Below are 16,234 nucleotides of genomic sequence, written 5' to 3'. Positions count from 1 at the left end.
CAGAGGTAGGTAGATCTTTATGAGTTCTAGGTCACCTTGGCCTACAAACACAATCCAGGACAGTCAGGAACTTAAAAAAAAAAAAAAAAAAAAAAAAAAGAAAAGAAAAGAAAAGAAAAGAAAAGAAAAGAAAAGAAAAGAAAAAGAAGATGACTATGACGAGAGCTGCGCATCAATATTCCCTTTCTGCTCCCTGCCAGTGGACACAATAGCATCATTTACACTCCTCCCTCCATGATGTCACTGCCAGGACACTATACCCTCAAACTATACAAACCATTTCTTTCTTCAATTGCTTGCATAGATATTTTGCCACAGCAACTAATACTGACAGCTAATCCCAGGTGACAGGGTCTGGCTGGGTCGCAAGCTGAGGATGGCAGACACCTCTAGGGAAATGTTTGTTTGTGAAGGCATGCCGTGAAGCCAGGACCCATAGTGCACTGTCTCTATTGGCTCATCTTCTATCTCAAGACTGTGCCCACCAACACTATACAACATTCCCTCGGGGTGCTTCACAGAAACACGGGGCACAGTGGAATGTGTTTTTGACCAGGGGCACTGAAAGGGTAAATCCAGGATTATACACTCTTTCAAGAAGTTCAGTCAAATGACCCTATGCACAATTTGGGTGTCACAAGGCCCCAGAAAAGGGGAGTCAGATGGGTCACCTAGATTCAGTTTCTGCTATGAGCTTGCATGTAAGCCCCCTCTTACAGGAGGGAACCAACAGGGAACTGGACTTCACTACCTAAGAAAGCGTAAGTAATCTGTGACTGAATGGCATGATGTGGTAGCTTATGATGAGAGCAACCACAACAACTTCCCCTTCTAAGTGGGGCCCAGCGTCTTAAGTGAAAGTGGTCAGGTTCCTGTTTCCTGACAGTCCCACAGAAGGAGCTCTTGGAAGAAAGGGGTGTTTTAAAATTTATTCTTATTTACTTATTTTTATCATCTAAGTGTTTTACCTGCAATACATGTATGTGCACTATGTGTGTGCCTAATGCTTGCAGGAAGGAAAATAACACTGATTGCATCCCCTGGAACTGGATTAACAAACGTTTGTAAGCCACCATGTGGGTACTGGGAACAAATGCAGGTCTTCTACAATGGCAATTGGTGCTCTAGACCCCAGAGCTGTCTCTCTAGGCCCCAGAGAAGATCTGGTGGGAGATGTCCGGGACCTTTCTCAGCTTCAAAGGCCACCCACCCTTAGGGAAAAGAAGAGAGGCAGCTGGTGGCTAAGACCCATATCACTGCACTGGGACAAGAGGCCAGGCTGCCCTCACTCACTCCTCGTCCAAGAGCAGGGAGACTCACCTGGAATGGGGGCTGTGACTGCTGGCTGGATGGGGTAGGCCTGCTGCACAAAGGGCTTGACGCTGGAGAAAAATGGTTGACATGTCAAAACTACAGATGCAGTAGGGGCTACTGCCCAGGCCCGGCTCTGGCCTGCAGTAGGACTTCCCCCATCATCCCACCTGCCTGGATCCCTGTCTGCAGTGGGATGCCCATTCCATATTACCTAAAGGAAGTTTCTATTTCCAAAGGAGAGGCTACTCAGCAGGCTGCTGAGGTACAAACACCCACAACGACGTGGTGGACTAAGTTGGACTGGGGTCAGCCTGGCTTCCCAGTGTAGCAGGTACCATGGAGGTGTACAGGTACCCATGGAGCGTACTTCCCATCCCCGCACAGACCAAGGCCAGCTGTCATGGCCTAGGGAGGGCTTAGGAGGCCATGAGTCAGGGTCTCCCATCTCTAGACCACTAGGCCAAACATATACAAAGAAAATTCCTTTTCTGCTGTATCCCCAAGCTGCCCTTGGCTCTTGTGGGCTGAGCTTCGGCTTTGGATTCAAGGGGTCTCTGGGATTTTCTATCAGACACTCCTATCACAGGGACAGTCACGATGGAAAGAGATAGTATCTTGCTTGCCCTCTCTCAGGTAAGGAAGACCCTACCCTGGTGCTGCAGCCAAAGCCGTGAAGGATAAGGGACCTAATACAAGTGTCTAGCTATGTCACTGCTAATTCTGCAGGTGGGAGAAAGGAATCTATACCATTGCTAACTCTCAAAGGTGGGTCCATTTCCATGTCCTGGAACATAAGGAGGGTCAGACTTCCGTTTGACTGTCTCGTCTCCCATGATCCCTGAGAAAGTCTGGTAGAGTAAAATGTTCCCCAGGGTGGGCTGCCTAGCCTCTGCTGTCTGGGGCCTTCAAAGACTTACTCTTGTGAGGATCCTGGCTGTCCTGTCTGTATCATCCCAGGCCAGAACTGGAAGGCAAGCAAGAGGCAAAGGCTTCAGGGTTATGAGTTCTCATCAGAGCACACTATGCGACACACTCAAATTGTAAGCCTCTGCTCAAGAACTCCAGATTCCCGGAGTTTGGATGTGGTCAGTGCTGTGTTCAAGACCATAGCCTACCCCAGGTAGCTTCCTTTAGCCACTGTGTCCTGTAAACTCTCCTAAGGCCAAGAGGCAATGTGGAAGGAAGCACGTCAGCTTACTCTGCAAGGGCTTCCTGCACGTCCCACAGTTGTGTAGCTCCTAAGGTCCTACAGGACAACACACGCACTTTGAAACAAAGACGTCCAAGTGTGGAGAAGCAACTAGGACCCTCGTCTTTGCTGTGAGCATATCCAAAGCCTCTGGCAGAATGCCGACATTGCTGCTCATCCAAACGACCGAGTCACATCTAATGATGCCTCATAATGAGTAAACTCAGCTTTGACATCTGTAAAATGGCTGTGAAACTGAGAGTACTGAAGATGGCTCTGGGGTGAAGCCGGATGTAACAGATAGCTTCTCAGTCTTTGGGAGCTGGCAGATGAAAATATTAAAAAGAGTATTTTGCCCCAGTGGGTTTTGGTTGCTATGAAATAACCCTGAGAATACAGGTATAGAGATGGAGACCGAGAACTAAGAAAAAGAGTAAAAGAGGCAGGTAGCAACTAAGTGGGACTCCACAAACAAGACATTTTAATCTCATGCCTTTAAATTTCACTATCTTCCTCTCCCTCTTATTTCCATTTCTTTTCCTTTCTTCCTTTCCACCCCCTTCCTTTACTTCTCTCCTTTTCTACCGCATCTCTCTTGCCTTTGTCCATCCACTGCGTGTCTATCATCTGTCAATCATCCATCTATTTATCTATCTATCCACCTACCATTTTTCTATCCACCCTTCATCTATCTTTTATTCTATCTACTCATCTATCACCTATCTCTTTGTCTACCTACCTACCCAGCTATCATCACCTACCTACCTACCTTTTATTCTGTGATACTGCGGACTGTCCTAAGGACTCACTCATGACGGGCAGATGCTCTACTACTGAGCCGCATCCTTAGTCCCTTTTCATCCTAGTTGTAGACAGGGTTGCATCAAGTTATGCAGGCTGACCTTGAACCTACTACATAGCCCAAGTAGGCTTTCAAACTTGTGACCCTCCTGAATCAGCTTCCTGAGTAGCTGTGCCATCCCTCCACGGTGTGAGTATTCACTTACCCCCGGACCCCCTGGGAAGGTGGGGCGCGGAATCCCAGGCAGCCCCAGCTTGTTGTGGATGGCAGTAGCCGAGACGATCTGGGCTGATGACATGGCAGCCATGTGCTGCAGGGCCTTGTCCTTGGCAGTCTGATCCTTGAAGATGACAGTGACACACTGACTTAATAGAGAACACGTGTCTACCATGCGGGTTAAACAGTACAGCCACAAGCACAAAGACTAAAATACGGAGCCACACGGGGGCCATGGAAGCACACATGCACAGAGAGAAATCAACATGGCCGGGAGGCAGTGACTCTGGCTTTCGGAACTAGGGCTACTAGCAGGCGACTGCTAGTGGCCGGGTTGGGTTTTAAACCCTTGATCCCACGATAGGAAGTCTAACAATATAATCATTGTTTCTACTTCCGGAAGAATTCTCAAGGGCTTATCATGCCAGGGGTCGGGGGTGACCCAACTTTCAAGGGAAAGATCACCAGCAGGGGTAGGGCCATCCACAGATCCAAGAGAGCACTACTTGGGTGTCTGCTGTCGTTGGGCCACAGTGTCAGGCCCCAGCTGAGGTCAATCAAAGCCCAGGAACCCTGGCAGACATCCGTGGAGGGGCGGCTCACAAAGCAGCAGACGGGCAGGGGAGCAGCCAAGCAGCATGCTGCGGGGCACATGCTGTGGGACTAAGGCTACAGGGTTCCTTTACCAAAGCTCAGTGTGGGGATGCTACAGTGTTCCCTTCCCGAAATGGATCTTTTCTACAAAGCCAAGATTGGTAACACAAAGCTAGCCGAAAAAGAAAAACAAACAAACAAAAAATTCTGCCAAGCACAGCTAAAATACAGAATACTCAGTTTAGAGAACATACTTACCATGCTTGTTACCTGGATACAATAATAAACAGTTTGTTAAAAGGATGGCGTACAAAGGCAGGGTTATTTTTCTTCTTCAGTTAAAAAAAAAAAACAAAAAAACGTATGTATATAAACACAACATTCGTGCGCCATAAAAAAAACCCACATATGTGAATGTGTCAGTTCTTAGACTTTAGGGATGTGCTACCCAGATGCTATTGCTGATGGAACTGACCACCCAACTTCCTGCTGTGGGACTATGTGGCATCTCCACTATAGATGGACCTGGTTAGGCCTTGTGCATGGCAGGACCCATGGATGCATGCAGAGTCTACACTCAGAACCCAGAGGTCCCTGGAGCAGGAACAAAGTAGCTACACCAACACAAACAGTGGTGTCTCCCATCCAACTGCCACTCAAGAGAGTCTACGGTGAGGACAGCGGCTGAGACACAACAGAAACGCCAGCCAGGAGGCAGCCTCCATGTTTGCATATCTAACCAAAGGTGAGGAGCAAACAGGCTGAGCTGCCGAAGGGAAGGGCAAGAGAACCTCTGACTTGAAACCATTCTGGAGGTCAAGAGACAGATTCTCAAAGAATAAAAATATTCTATTACAGAATACTTTTGTTCAGAGAGGAAGAATGAAAAGGGGAGGAGGGGGGAGGAGGAGGAACTAAACATGCATTTTTCCATGTCTGCACTTTGTATTTGAGGGCTAGTGAGCCCCCAGCTGGCTCCCCAGGCTGTACCTGCCCACCAGGAACATCTGCATGCTATGGCAGCTTCTGCATCAAGGACACAGTGAAGGCCTGGGGATGCCTGTCTGTTTGCTGGTCCCTGCTACAACGGCCTACAGTAACTAGGAATGGTGCTTGGTATCTTTTCACTAGCAGGCACTCCTTCAAGCCAGGCTTGGTTGGCCGGCCAGTCAAATCTCTAACCTGAAGCCTGTCTAACTGAAGTTGATGCCAGGTAAAATTTAATATTACACACACACACACACACACACACACACACACACACACACACAGAAATGGAATTTTATTATAGACTGGAAGCTTGCACACATACACATACATGGAAATGGAATTTTATTATAGACTGGAAGCTTGCATATGTATCCTAAAGCAGACCCTAGCTGAGCACACACAGGAGGCAATGGCAGTCCACTCACTTTGAAAGCCCTGTGGCTTCAGCTGGCCCCACCCATCCCCTCAGCAGGGAATGGATTAGCAGTGAGCATGGCTCTAGAGGAAGGCCTGACACCAACACACATTGGCTAGGTTTTCTTTGAGGCCAACACATTGGACTCCAGCCCTGAAGCCACTTAACCCCTGGTGAGAGGTTATAAAAGCTCTCTGGGGCAATCTGCTGAGACTGAGGTCATGGCAGGGAATGGCCACAGGGGCCTTGCAGGCTTCACATCCTCTCTGGGCCCCAGAATGGGGTAGTTTGGAAAAGAGAAGGCCAGACTTTTATCCTGCCTGGCTGCTGTGAAGTCTGAAGAACTACAAAACTGCCTCAGGACCTTGCTCTGTTTCATGAGAAAGCCACGCAGCCTCCCTCAGGGACCCTGCGTTTATTAGATGCTGGACCTTGCTCTGTTTCATGAGAAAGCCATGCAGCCTCCCTCAGGGACCCTGCATTTATTAGATGCTGACCCAGCATGGAATATGATTGGTCATTTTAGTTAGTGGGGCAACCTGAAAAACCATAGCCCAGGTCTAGAGGTAAAAAACAAGTTCCTTAAGCCGGGCGTGGTGGCACACGCCTTTAATCCCAGCACTTGGGAGGCAGAGGCAGGCGGATTTCTGAGTTCGAGGCCAGCCTGGTCTACAGAGAGAGTCCCTGTCTCTAAAAACTTTAAAAAAAAAAAAAAAAAAAAAAAAAAAAAAAAAAAACAAGTTCCTTGAATCTCTAAGACCTATAGACATGAGCACCTGCTAGAAACATTTCTCTTTGCTAGGTATGTTCAAAATTTCTTCAAAATATCTGTGAAGAATTGATAGTTTTCTTTTGAAAAATTTTAAAACAGTTACCAGGCATATATGCACCCACATACAGAGGCAGAGGGCGGCTTGTAGAAGCTGGTTCTCTCCACTGTGAGTCCCTGACTGAACACAGGTCAGGCTCTCGAGTGAGTGCCTTTATCTGCTGAGCCATCTCCCCAGCCACATTTCGAAACAAGGAAATCAGTGAGGGTGGGGGCAGGGTGGGGGCTCGCACGACCTGGACTCTCTGCTGCTTGACTCTCAGAGCCTCAGAGCATGATCTAATTCATCTATCTAATGACTCCTGGCCACTCTGTCTGGAAGGTGCATAAACAAACGCAGAGCTCAAAGGCAGGCGAGCAGAGCTCTTGTTTTCTGTGACTCTCTAGCACCCAGTGCTTTCTGTTGGGAAGTCAAGTCCTGGCTTCTTCCCCACCTAGGGCAGGTCACATGACACCTTTTACTTTCTTCACTTACGGAGAATTTCACCTTCACATCTTACATCTTCTGGCTCCATTATAAATGTATTTGTAACTATGAGGGTGGCTAGTGGATTCCATTATAAGCAGCACAGCATGTTCTATGAGGCCACTGAACTAATGACCAGAAGCAACCAAATAGTGTGTTCAAATCTGGGCACCTCTTGGCTTTTTCTGTCAGGAAAGGCAGCTAAGTGTGGGACGGAAATTTTATCTCAAGTAGTGGCTCCTGCACTTGACCCACCTGCCTGAGAATGAACAATTTCCTGTAAATGGACTAAAACGTCCTCTCTCGTGATTCCTACCTATTCATTGAATTTCACAGCAGTGGCCCTTCATCTATAAGATACATGTAAAAATTAAAAGGGCTATGTGTGGGTTGGGGGGGTGTGTAAAATCTAAAGTAACCCTGGAGACAGATAATAAGCACTGGCAGGGCTCTGTGAAAAAAAGAACTTGTCCGCAGACCCTCTTACCTTGAGATGGGAGTTGAGAAAGATGATCTCTCGGCTGTCATTTGCAGCCCCAAGACCCGTGACTGGCTTTGGAAAAATTATCACCCTAAGTGTCAAACCTGGGTAAATTGCCTGCCCGTGTCACTACAAGATAATATCCTGGCCTTTTATCTGTTGACTCCTCTCACCCTCATAAAAAAAGAATAGGGGCTGATGGACCTAGTAAGTCTTGCTGCATGCAAGAAATGTGAGCTACACTCACACACCAAATTAACTTCACTCTAAGATGTATTTGTATCTCTCCATGTCTCTGAGATGAGGATGAGATTTACAAAGGGTAAGAGAACTGTTTTATCTTGAAACACCGCAGGAAGTCAATATTGAGTTATACTCTTCCTGACTTAAGACACCAGGAACATGTGTGTGTGTGTGTGTGTGTGTGTGTGTGTGTGTGTGTGTGTGTGTGTGTGTGTGTGTTCAGGAACACAAAAGAATAAAAGTCTCAGAGGGAAATCCTAAGGCAAGTTCATTCTCTGTTCCTCTTGAGCCTATGACCTACCGATTCCCCTAGAGTAGCAAACACTGCCCAAAGGTGGTGGTAAATTCTGGGTTAGAGGTTAAGTCTCATTATTCACCCTCTCTTCCTTACCATTCAATTGATGCCATACACAATCAACTGCCTCACTGCCTCTGTCCAGTCCAGCAGGCTGAGTCACTCATAAACTCCTCGGCCTGGAACCTTGCAAACTGTTAGTAAGTAAACAGGCTTTCCTAGTTCATGAAGCTGAGCTCTGCTGGGCTGACTGCCTCTCCTTCGAGATCACAATGGACGTGGTGTCAAGGAAATGCCTGCATGTAACATACATGTTGGGAAGGCAGCAATGTGAATGCACATGGCTGAAGAGGAGCCTGTATGCACTAGCCTCTGGCTACTGAGCAGATTAATCCCTCCTTTCCCATTGCTTTGCCAGAGTCCAGTTGGCTTGCACATGATCTCAGCCCTCCATGCTGTCCACAGACAAACTTTGATGGTAATAAACATAAAGAGAGCACACGCTCCCATACGCAGTCTATCACAGCTGCCATCCATTAATTAAGCACATGCTATACGCAGCATATACAGATAGCCTGTAAATTTCTAATATATAGAATATACAGTGTGCGTAGACAAACCATCTAGCAGGTCAATTTACTCCTGAACTATCATCTCAGAAATTCATATGGAAATATTAGTTAAAAAAAAATACATATAAAGTCACAGAGACCATGGAATAAAAGAGCTGTCATGAGCTACTAAGTGCTTTGCTGCAAACATTTTCCCCAGCAACATAAAATTGTAACACAAGGGAGGGAAAACAGCAATTTGCTTGAAAAACCACATTTTTTTTCCAAGCAGAAAAAGACAAAACATGAAAAATACTACTCTAAGAATGACTTTTGCAGATGTTGTTTCTAATCAAGCACAGTGTAGATTCACATGACCTCTGCAACAATTAGCCGTGACTCTTGAGGAGATAAACATCACAAAAAACGTAAGGTGGTCTGGGGAAAGGATGGGGCACTTCAATGTTTTCTAGCCGTGATCTCTAATTTGCTTATCAGTGCAGAAGGCGGGAACAAATATGAAAGGGGCAGCTCTGGTCAGGCCATGGCGCTGTGGAGGAGGGAAGGTGCTTTCAGCATGGGCCCGACTTGCTGCCTAATGAGGAGCAATTAATTCATTGCATTGTATTTCGAAATGCCGAAGACTCCATTCACATCAAAGAAAAAAATGTTTCAAGGCTTTTACACATTGTTCATTTTCAAATGTACAGAGCTATGTTTAGCACTGTGTCATTGTCCACAGCGGATCCTTTCTTTCTGATGTGGGCCTCTGGCTTTCACAAAGAACTCGAGATGAGGAGCCGGGAGGGTGAGCCTTGAGACTCCTGGGAATGGAGGATGTAGGCCAGCTATGGTCTGGAGCTAGGAGCTGAGGAAAAGTTGCCTTCCTGCTCACTGCCCTTTTGTCTGGGAGCTGGCATCTGAGTTCTAGCGTGAGAGCTAAGCCCTCACATTGCCATAGCCTTCAAACTCACAAAGAAAGGGCTGATGCACAACACCTTCAGTCAGGGATGTGAACCCTTCTGGATCCTTCTGTGAGGAACTTGGGCTTTGGCACCAGACAGGCCAAGGATCAGGGCCAGATCTGCCACCCCATGCAGGTCACAAAGCTTTTGTAAGCCCTTATTGCCTCTTTGCTAAAGCAGGGGAAAAGGCTGCTAAGCTCAGTCAAGATGGAGTCCCACTGGCCCACCATCCAGGCTTCTGCTATGACCTAGCTCAGGAGCTCTAGTCTTTACTGTGCAATCCTGGTTACCAACTTTATCCTAAAGTATTCTCTAGTAGACACTGGGGATTGCTTAGCAAGCAATAGATTTCTCAGTTCAGAATGGAGCTGCTTCAGTTTACCATACAAACTCTTCCAGGCTTGGCTCAGAACAGAAAGGCAAACAGATCCAGCCTTGGGATCACAGAGTCGGCCCTGTATTCCACATTCCCAGTGGAGATTCTAATTCCTTCCCACATCAGCTGAGTACCTATGAGGTCAGAGGACTCATGTCATGAGGTCAAAAGAACCTGAAGGCTGGAAGAGGCCAGCATGGTTTCCCAAACCTAAAAAATGGCCAGGAGGATGCAGGTTCCAATCGAGGCTTGGGACCTTGTGTTCTATTCAGCTCCCACTTCTCATGTGCGGCCCAGGGGACCACAGGAAGCACAGCATGTCTGCCTCGCCTGGAATAGCAACACCAACTGCAAGCAGTGGAGTTGCACTTGGGCAATGCCCCATGGAGTTCTTGAACTTGAAAGAATGAAAGCAGCCCTTTGAACTTTAAGTTCTTGCTTATTGGAAGGAATAGCTGACTGGAAAGAAAGGTCTGTTTGAAAATCCAATCACGGGCTGGTGAGATGGCTCAGTGGGTAAGAGCACCCGACTGCTCTTCCGAAGGTCCGGAGTTCAAATCCCAGCAACCACATGGTGGCTCATAACCATCCGTAACAAGATCTGATGCCCTCTTCTGGAGTGTCTGAAGACAGCTACAGTGTACTTACATATAATAAATAAATAAATCTTAAAAAAAAAAAAAAAAAAAAACCTAAAAAAAAAAAAAAAAAGAAAATCCAATCACAAGGGCCCCTGGTCAAAACTGAAACAACAACAAAATGGCCCCGGGAGAGCTCACATAGCTGATAATTTAGTCAATCACTGGATGGAACACAGACACAAGCCCCCTTTCCTGCTCTGCTGCAATGAAGCACCATCAGTTTTCCTCATTGTGGGCCATGGCAAGACCAAATCTTCTTCTACCCAAGACAGATCCCTGCCTAGGTGAGGACAGAGCAGTGACCTTGTTTCCTCTTCCTGTTTCCTCATGCTGTACAATCATTTGAACACAAACATGACTCCATCTCCAGAGCCACATCTGGGTCCTAAGGTCTCTGCCATGATGGCTCTAGATATCTTGTGTGGGGAGAGAGGGACAGAGCGGGGAAACTCTGTGTGGAAACTCCCTGTCGGAAAGAGAGATATAAAACATGGAAAATTCAGCTGCCACCTTTTTCCAGGCCAGGCTGAGTCTCAATTCTTAGAGATTCAGAAAGGGCTAATTTTGCTACCTCCACAGAGAAAACATTTCAGAGTAGCGAAGAATTTCAAATGTTACAAGCTGCTCCTGTACTATGCTGTCTCCTATAACCCAATCTGAGATTTTTGGTAAGATTCTAAGCTGTAGGGGGCAAGGGTATCTACATAATACAGGATAGGAGTGCAGATGTAGCTGAGGCAGATGCAGTTGGTGACAAATCAGGAAGCCAGCTCCAAGATGACATCTGTGAATTGCAATGCTGTACCACAGACCCAGAGGCCATTTGCCTACTGCATGGTATCCGTCTATCTTTGCTGACCACATCAGGACAGCTATAAAGCTGTGTGTGGGTCACCTAAAACACACCCACCCCTAGAAGAGGCATGCATGGGTCAGAAGGGCTAGGTCCCAAAAGGAAAGGCATCCTCTTGAAGATAAGCACTTTTGCTTCTTCTTAGGCACTTTGATCAAGATAATATAAACTCTTCATTGTGTGAATTTCTATCATTCCTTTAGCCGTCTTCATGGGGTCTTCTTGAGTGTCTCCTGGAAGTGGCCCGCACCATCCTTCCTGCTCCGATGCACTGTTTCGTGGTGTCTTTCCCTATTTCTTTTCTTCTTATGCAGTTGGAGATCCAACCACGCCAGGTAAGCCCTCAGCCACCGAGCTATATCCCAACCTATCCCACAGGCTTCTTGCATTTCTCGCACATGATTATGGCCTGCATCTGGGGCCATCCTGAGTGACCAGATCAATCTTCTGAGGATGCTGTCAATGACTTGTCTTGTGTTGGTGCTAAGGGCAACACCAAGAGCTCTTGGTAGACAATGAGTGACAGCCAGCTGAATTCAACTTCAGGGCAAGAGGGGGGCCGACTTCTCAGCTGCTTTATTTTCTAATGTGACAAAGAAAAGACTCGGAGGTGAGGGAAGAGGAAGAGGGCTGAGTTTACTTAGGGAAGACGAGAGGTGCTTGATTAAGTGTCTGTGTGGTAGACAAGCCTGGGTGTTGTGTTTTGGTGTTTGAGATGTAGCTTGGGTCATCCTAGGAGACTGGCCTTAAATTCAGTCCCTCCTACGTCCCAAGGACTGATTACAGACATAAGCAAGCACGTCTGATCATGGACTAACTTTTTTATACTTAAGTAAAAACTTCATGGTTACTTTTGATGCATGCTTCCAGCTATTAAGAAGCTCAGGGTCTCTCTCAGTCTCTCTGTCTCTGTCTCTCTCTGCATGGATGCATCCCCTCCTCCTTCTTTCCCTCCCCACCTTATTATTCTGAGACAAGGTATACTCGCTGCCTAAAGCAGCCGACAGACGCCGAGGGATCTCCCCAGCACTGGGGCTATAGATACATGTCCCTGTGCCCAGCATTCCGCATCGGGGCTATGGTATAAGATCTAAACTCAGGTCCCTCTCCTGTTTGCTTGGCAAGCACTCTGCTGACTCAGCTACTTCCCAGCTCTTAAAAAGCTAGGTTTTGAGTGTTTTACTGAAAATCTTGTTCAGGGGGCTGGAGAGATGGCTCAGCAGCTAAGAGCACCGGCTACTCTTCTAGATGTCTGAAGTTCGATTCCCAGCATTGACAAGATGGCTCACAACTGTCTATAAGTAATCCAATGCCATCTTCTGGTAAGCTGGCAAACACGTAGACAAAACTCTCATACACATAAAACATACTAGTTCAAAAGTTCTATCATATATATTTACAGACTTACAAACAGAACTTGTATTCATAATTCTTTGTTTAAAAACGCTGAGGAGGAGACCCAAACAGTGGGCTGAAGAGGAGGCATCAGTGGAGGCTGGCCATAAGGGACAACTGAAGGCTACTTGAGTATGGCTCAGGTTATGAAGGAGCCCCTGGCCCAGGTGCCTAGCCCTCTTGCCACACTGTCATAGTTCAGTTACTAGGTCCCTGCCTCCAACTTAGCTTCTCTTACTAGCCATTCTCTTAGAGCAAACTATAACTAAGGTAGAAAGAAGCCGCCTAGTGAATGCTCCCCAGGCCCCTGAGCAAATGTCCCCTCTTCAGTTAGGTGACACAGAGCTATTCCAATCACTGCCCAGGGTCTACCTCCACAGTACTCTGTACTCTTCAGGGTAATCCAGATAACCACTCGTGGTTGGCTAGCCTTTCTTTTCTGGGCCCTGTTTCTTGTCTACTGCAGTCTTGGCTGTGGGAAACTGACAAGGGAATTAGCACAAGGCTTCCTATTTCCCACTGTACCAGATCTGAAAAAACCCCCAGAGGCTGAGGGAAGCATCACTCCCTCGCTTTTAAAGTTCAACAGAACCTTTTCCTGACTGTGAAGATGAAAACAGACAAAGGGTCTGCATACCTGGGGGATGATTGAGCCTACAGTCACTCTGAGAAGCAGCCAGGAGCAGCGGCTGACCTTTAGAAGTGACACTAACACTTTTCAGGGGGCTACTCATTGAGAATGTGGCAGGGGAGGTACAGTCACTTCTGTGAGTCTTCTGCTCAGGGAAACACACATCAGGAACCAGCACTGTAAGGGGAACACAGAAGCTTCTCTAGCCTTCTGCCTGAGGCAGGATGGCGATGGCAATTTCTCAATCTATACTCTATGGACCAGCCAAAGGACAAAGTAGAACTAAGGGTTTGAGAGGGTGGGTGTCAGACGCATGGTTACTATTTCAGGTCATAGTTTCACTATGGTGCCCAGCTTAAGACAAGTTCTAGTGCTGGAGAGATGACTGTGGGTGAAGCACCCTGCCACAAAAGGGTAAGGAGCTGAGTCTGAATTCCCATAAATTTGGGAGGGGGTGAGTGGTGGCCCCTTCTGTAACATAAGAAGTAGAGACAAGGGATCCTGGATCACGCTGCATTACTAGAGTAGCCAAGTCAGTGAGTGCTGGAGTAAAAAAATAGAGACTGTGGCTCAATATAAGGTAGAGAGAAATTAAGGAAGATAACCAGTGTCAACATCTGGCACATGCCCCCCCCCCTCTCTCACACACACACCCCCTGGCTGGTTTTCTGTCAACTTGACACAAGCTAGAGTTATTAGAAAAGAGGAACCTCTAGGGGCATTCTCTTGATTAATAATTAATGTATTAATGTGGGAGGGCACAGCCCACTAGGAGTAGCGCCATTCCTGGGCAGGCGGTCCTGGGTTGTATAGGAAAGCAGACTGAGCAAGCCAAGAGCAGTATTCCTTCATGGGTCTCCTTTAGTTCTTGCCTCCCAATTCCTGCCCAGACTTTCATCAGTGATGGAACATGACCTGAGAATTGTAATCTGAAATAAACACTTCCCTGCCCAAGTTGCCTTTGGTCATGGTGTTTTATCACAGCAGACAATAGGATTGCTGGAAAACCAGTAGCCTAAAGAATTCTCTCACTCCCTGGTCTAGAAAAGGAGAAGTAAACTGGCTGGAGATGGAGAGATGTCTCAGTGGATACAGACAACTGGCTCACAAGAGACCCATACTGCTGGAAGGAGACAAGAGATGCCTCAAAGTTGTTCTCCGACCTTCATAAGACCTTGATAAGTTCACTGCCACACACACACTTTTAAAGCGAACGAGCTTATGGCAAAGTGTACCCAGGAGGGGCCCAGCTATGCACATGCCATTTTTACCATCTCTTTAGGAAGACAAATAAATGAGACATTGTTTTTAGTATTCACAGGACAGGCAGACAACTGTTCAACCCACTACACACTCCCATGGGTAACCCACTTGGATTTCTGGATATGTGGAAACATGGTGACCAGCCTAGAAGAGGCATTATTACCCCAGAGGGTAGACCAGTAGCGGCCAACTCATCAGTCACCTCCAACACATCTCCTTCCCACACCTTTCTCAAGGAAAACACAGTATCTCGTGTAATCTTGGCCACTTCCTGCCACCCCCGGTACATACCCAGGAGTGATGTGTCATTTTTAAGATGACTTCAAATCACGTAGTAAGTTTATCTGATCAGTTATTGTGGGAATTCAACTAGGACAATTAGTCTGTCCCCATGGTGAACCCTGCGAAGATACCTGTTACTGTGTCGTCTTTCAAATGTGAGATAGATACCAGAGCCCAGCAGAGAAAGCTGAGACAGGCTGAGACAGGACTCTAAGACCACCTACCCCCTGCAAGATCTGCAGACAAGCACTCATGTTCTGCCAAGGGAGAGTAGAGCAACATCATACTAAAACATCCACAGGAGAATGTACACAGGACACGGGACTGACAAGCCATTTTTTGACTGTACTACTACCCTGAGAGAACAGACAAGGTTACTTATGACCACCAGTGTCCATTCTAAATTATCTCCATATGTTAGCCACAGGCTCAATGGTATAGGGTAGACACTTAATGGAAGTGCTGTGTGTCCTAAACCAGGGAATTCGGGGTGGCCACTTCTCTACAATATGATGACATGAAGCATTCTTCTCGTTTAGGATTTAGAAAGAGCTGAGTTCAAATCCTCTCTTTGCTCTTTACTAGGCTTGGTAACTTTTGTCAAATCAATTATGGACTTGACCCATTGAACTATAATTTATTCTGTATTTTTTCTCGAAATCAGAACAATAGAGTGCTAATTTTAATTTGTGAGTTTCAATGAGAGAACACAGAAGGCTTGGAACACAACAGCTGTCCTTGAAATCCCAGACTCTGAAACACACTCTCCAGACATGGTCACAGGGCTCCTTCCCCATCACACTGTGGCTCTTTCTGCTAACAACCAACAGTGTCCTATATCTCAGAGTCCCGTTTATATAGCTAGCTCTGAGACAGGGGGGTGGCTATCAAGAGCCCACTGGTAAGTGCCATGCCTGGAGCATTTGGAAGGTCTAATGGGTAGACAGACCACAGAGGACTCCACTTCTCCGAGAGTCATGGAAGAAAAGAATTAAAGAGCGACTAAAAGTGCTTCTGAGGCCCAAATGCCATCCAACAGCCTCTGCCTGACACCTGCTCCCTGGGCCTGTTCCAAGAGTGGGTTGAAAGTAGAAAGAAAGAGTCTTTTTTATTCTTTAAGAACAACTTTATCCGTCTGAATATGGGTGTTATGTATAATACTGTGACATTTATTTAAAGAAGAAAGTTGAAAACCTCCAAGTGACTCCTCATACCTCAATAGAATCTCTTCCGAGTCACACAGGTTTTTTTGGGGGTGTTTTGTTTTGGTTTGGTTGTTTTTGGTTTGGTTTTGTTTTCAAGACAGGGTTTCTCTGTGTAGCCTTGGCTGTCCTGGAACTCACACTGTAGACCAGGCTGACCTCAAACTCAGAAATCCACCTGTCTCTGCCTCCCAAGTGCTGGGATTAAAGGCTTGTGCCACCACTGCCCAGTCATACAGTT

At 46.8% G+C, this 16,234-nt stretch overlaps 1 protein-coding gene across 7 annotated transcripts in view; it reads right to left on the bottom strand.

Annotated features, from left to right (window-relative positions):
- Tead1 (TEA domain transcription factor 1) overlaps nucleotides 1–16,234 on the bottom strand; it is a 220,906-nt gene that overhangs the window by 41,667 nt on the left and 163,005 nt on the right. For all 7 annotated transcript variants that reach the window (XM_021198957.2, XM_021198971.2, XM_029538170.1 and 4 more), the window contains 4 exons: nucleotides 4,374–4,385; nucleotides 3,511–3,645; nucleotides 2,232–2,278; nucleotides 1,321–1,382 (listed from right to left, as the gene is read on the bottom strand). In XM_021198957.2, coding sequence (XP_021054616.1) covers nucleotides 1,321–1,382; nucleotides 2,232–2,278; nucleotides 3,511–3,645; nucleotides 4,374–4,385 — 256 coding nt within the window. The remainder of the gene's footprint in view (nucleotides 1–1,320; nucleotides 1,383–2,231; nucleotides 2,279–3,510; nucleotides 3,646–4,373; nucleotides 4,386–16,234) is intronic.

Source organism: Mus pahari, chromosome 1 (assembly GCF_900095145.1).
Source record: "Mus pahari chromosome 1, PAHARI_EIJ_v1.1, whole genome shotgun sequence".
Lineage (NCBI taxonomy): Eukaryota > Metazoa > Chordata > Mammalia > Rodentia > Muridae > Mus > Mus pahari.
Note: the sequence above shows the minus strand (reverse complement) of the source record. Positions and strands in the feature narration are given on the sequence as shown.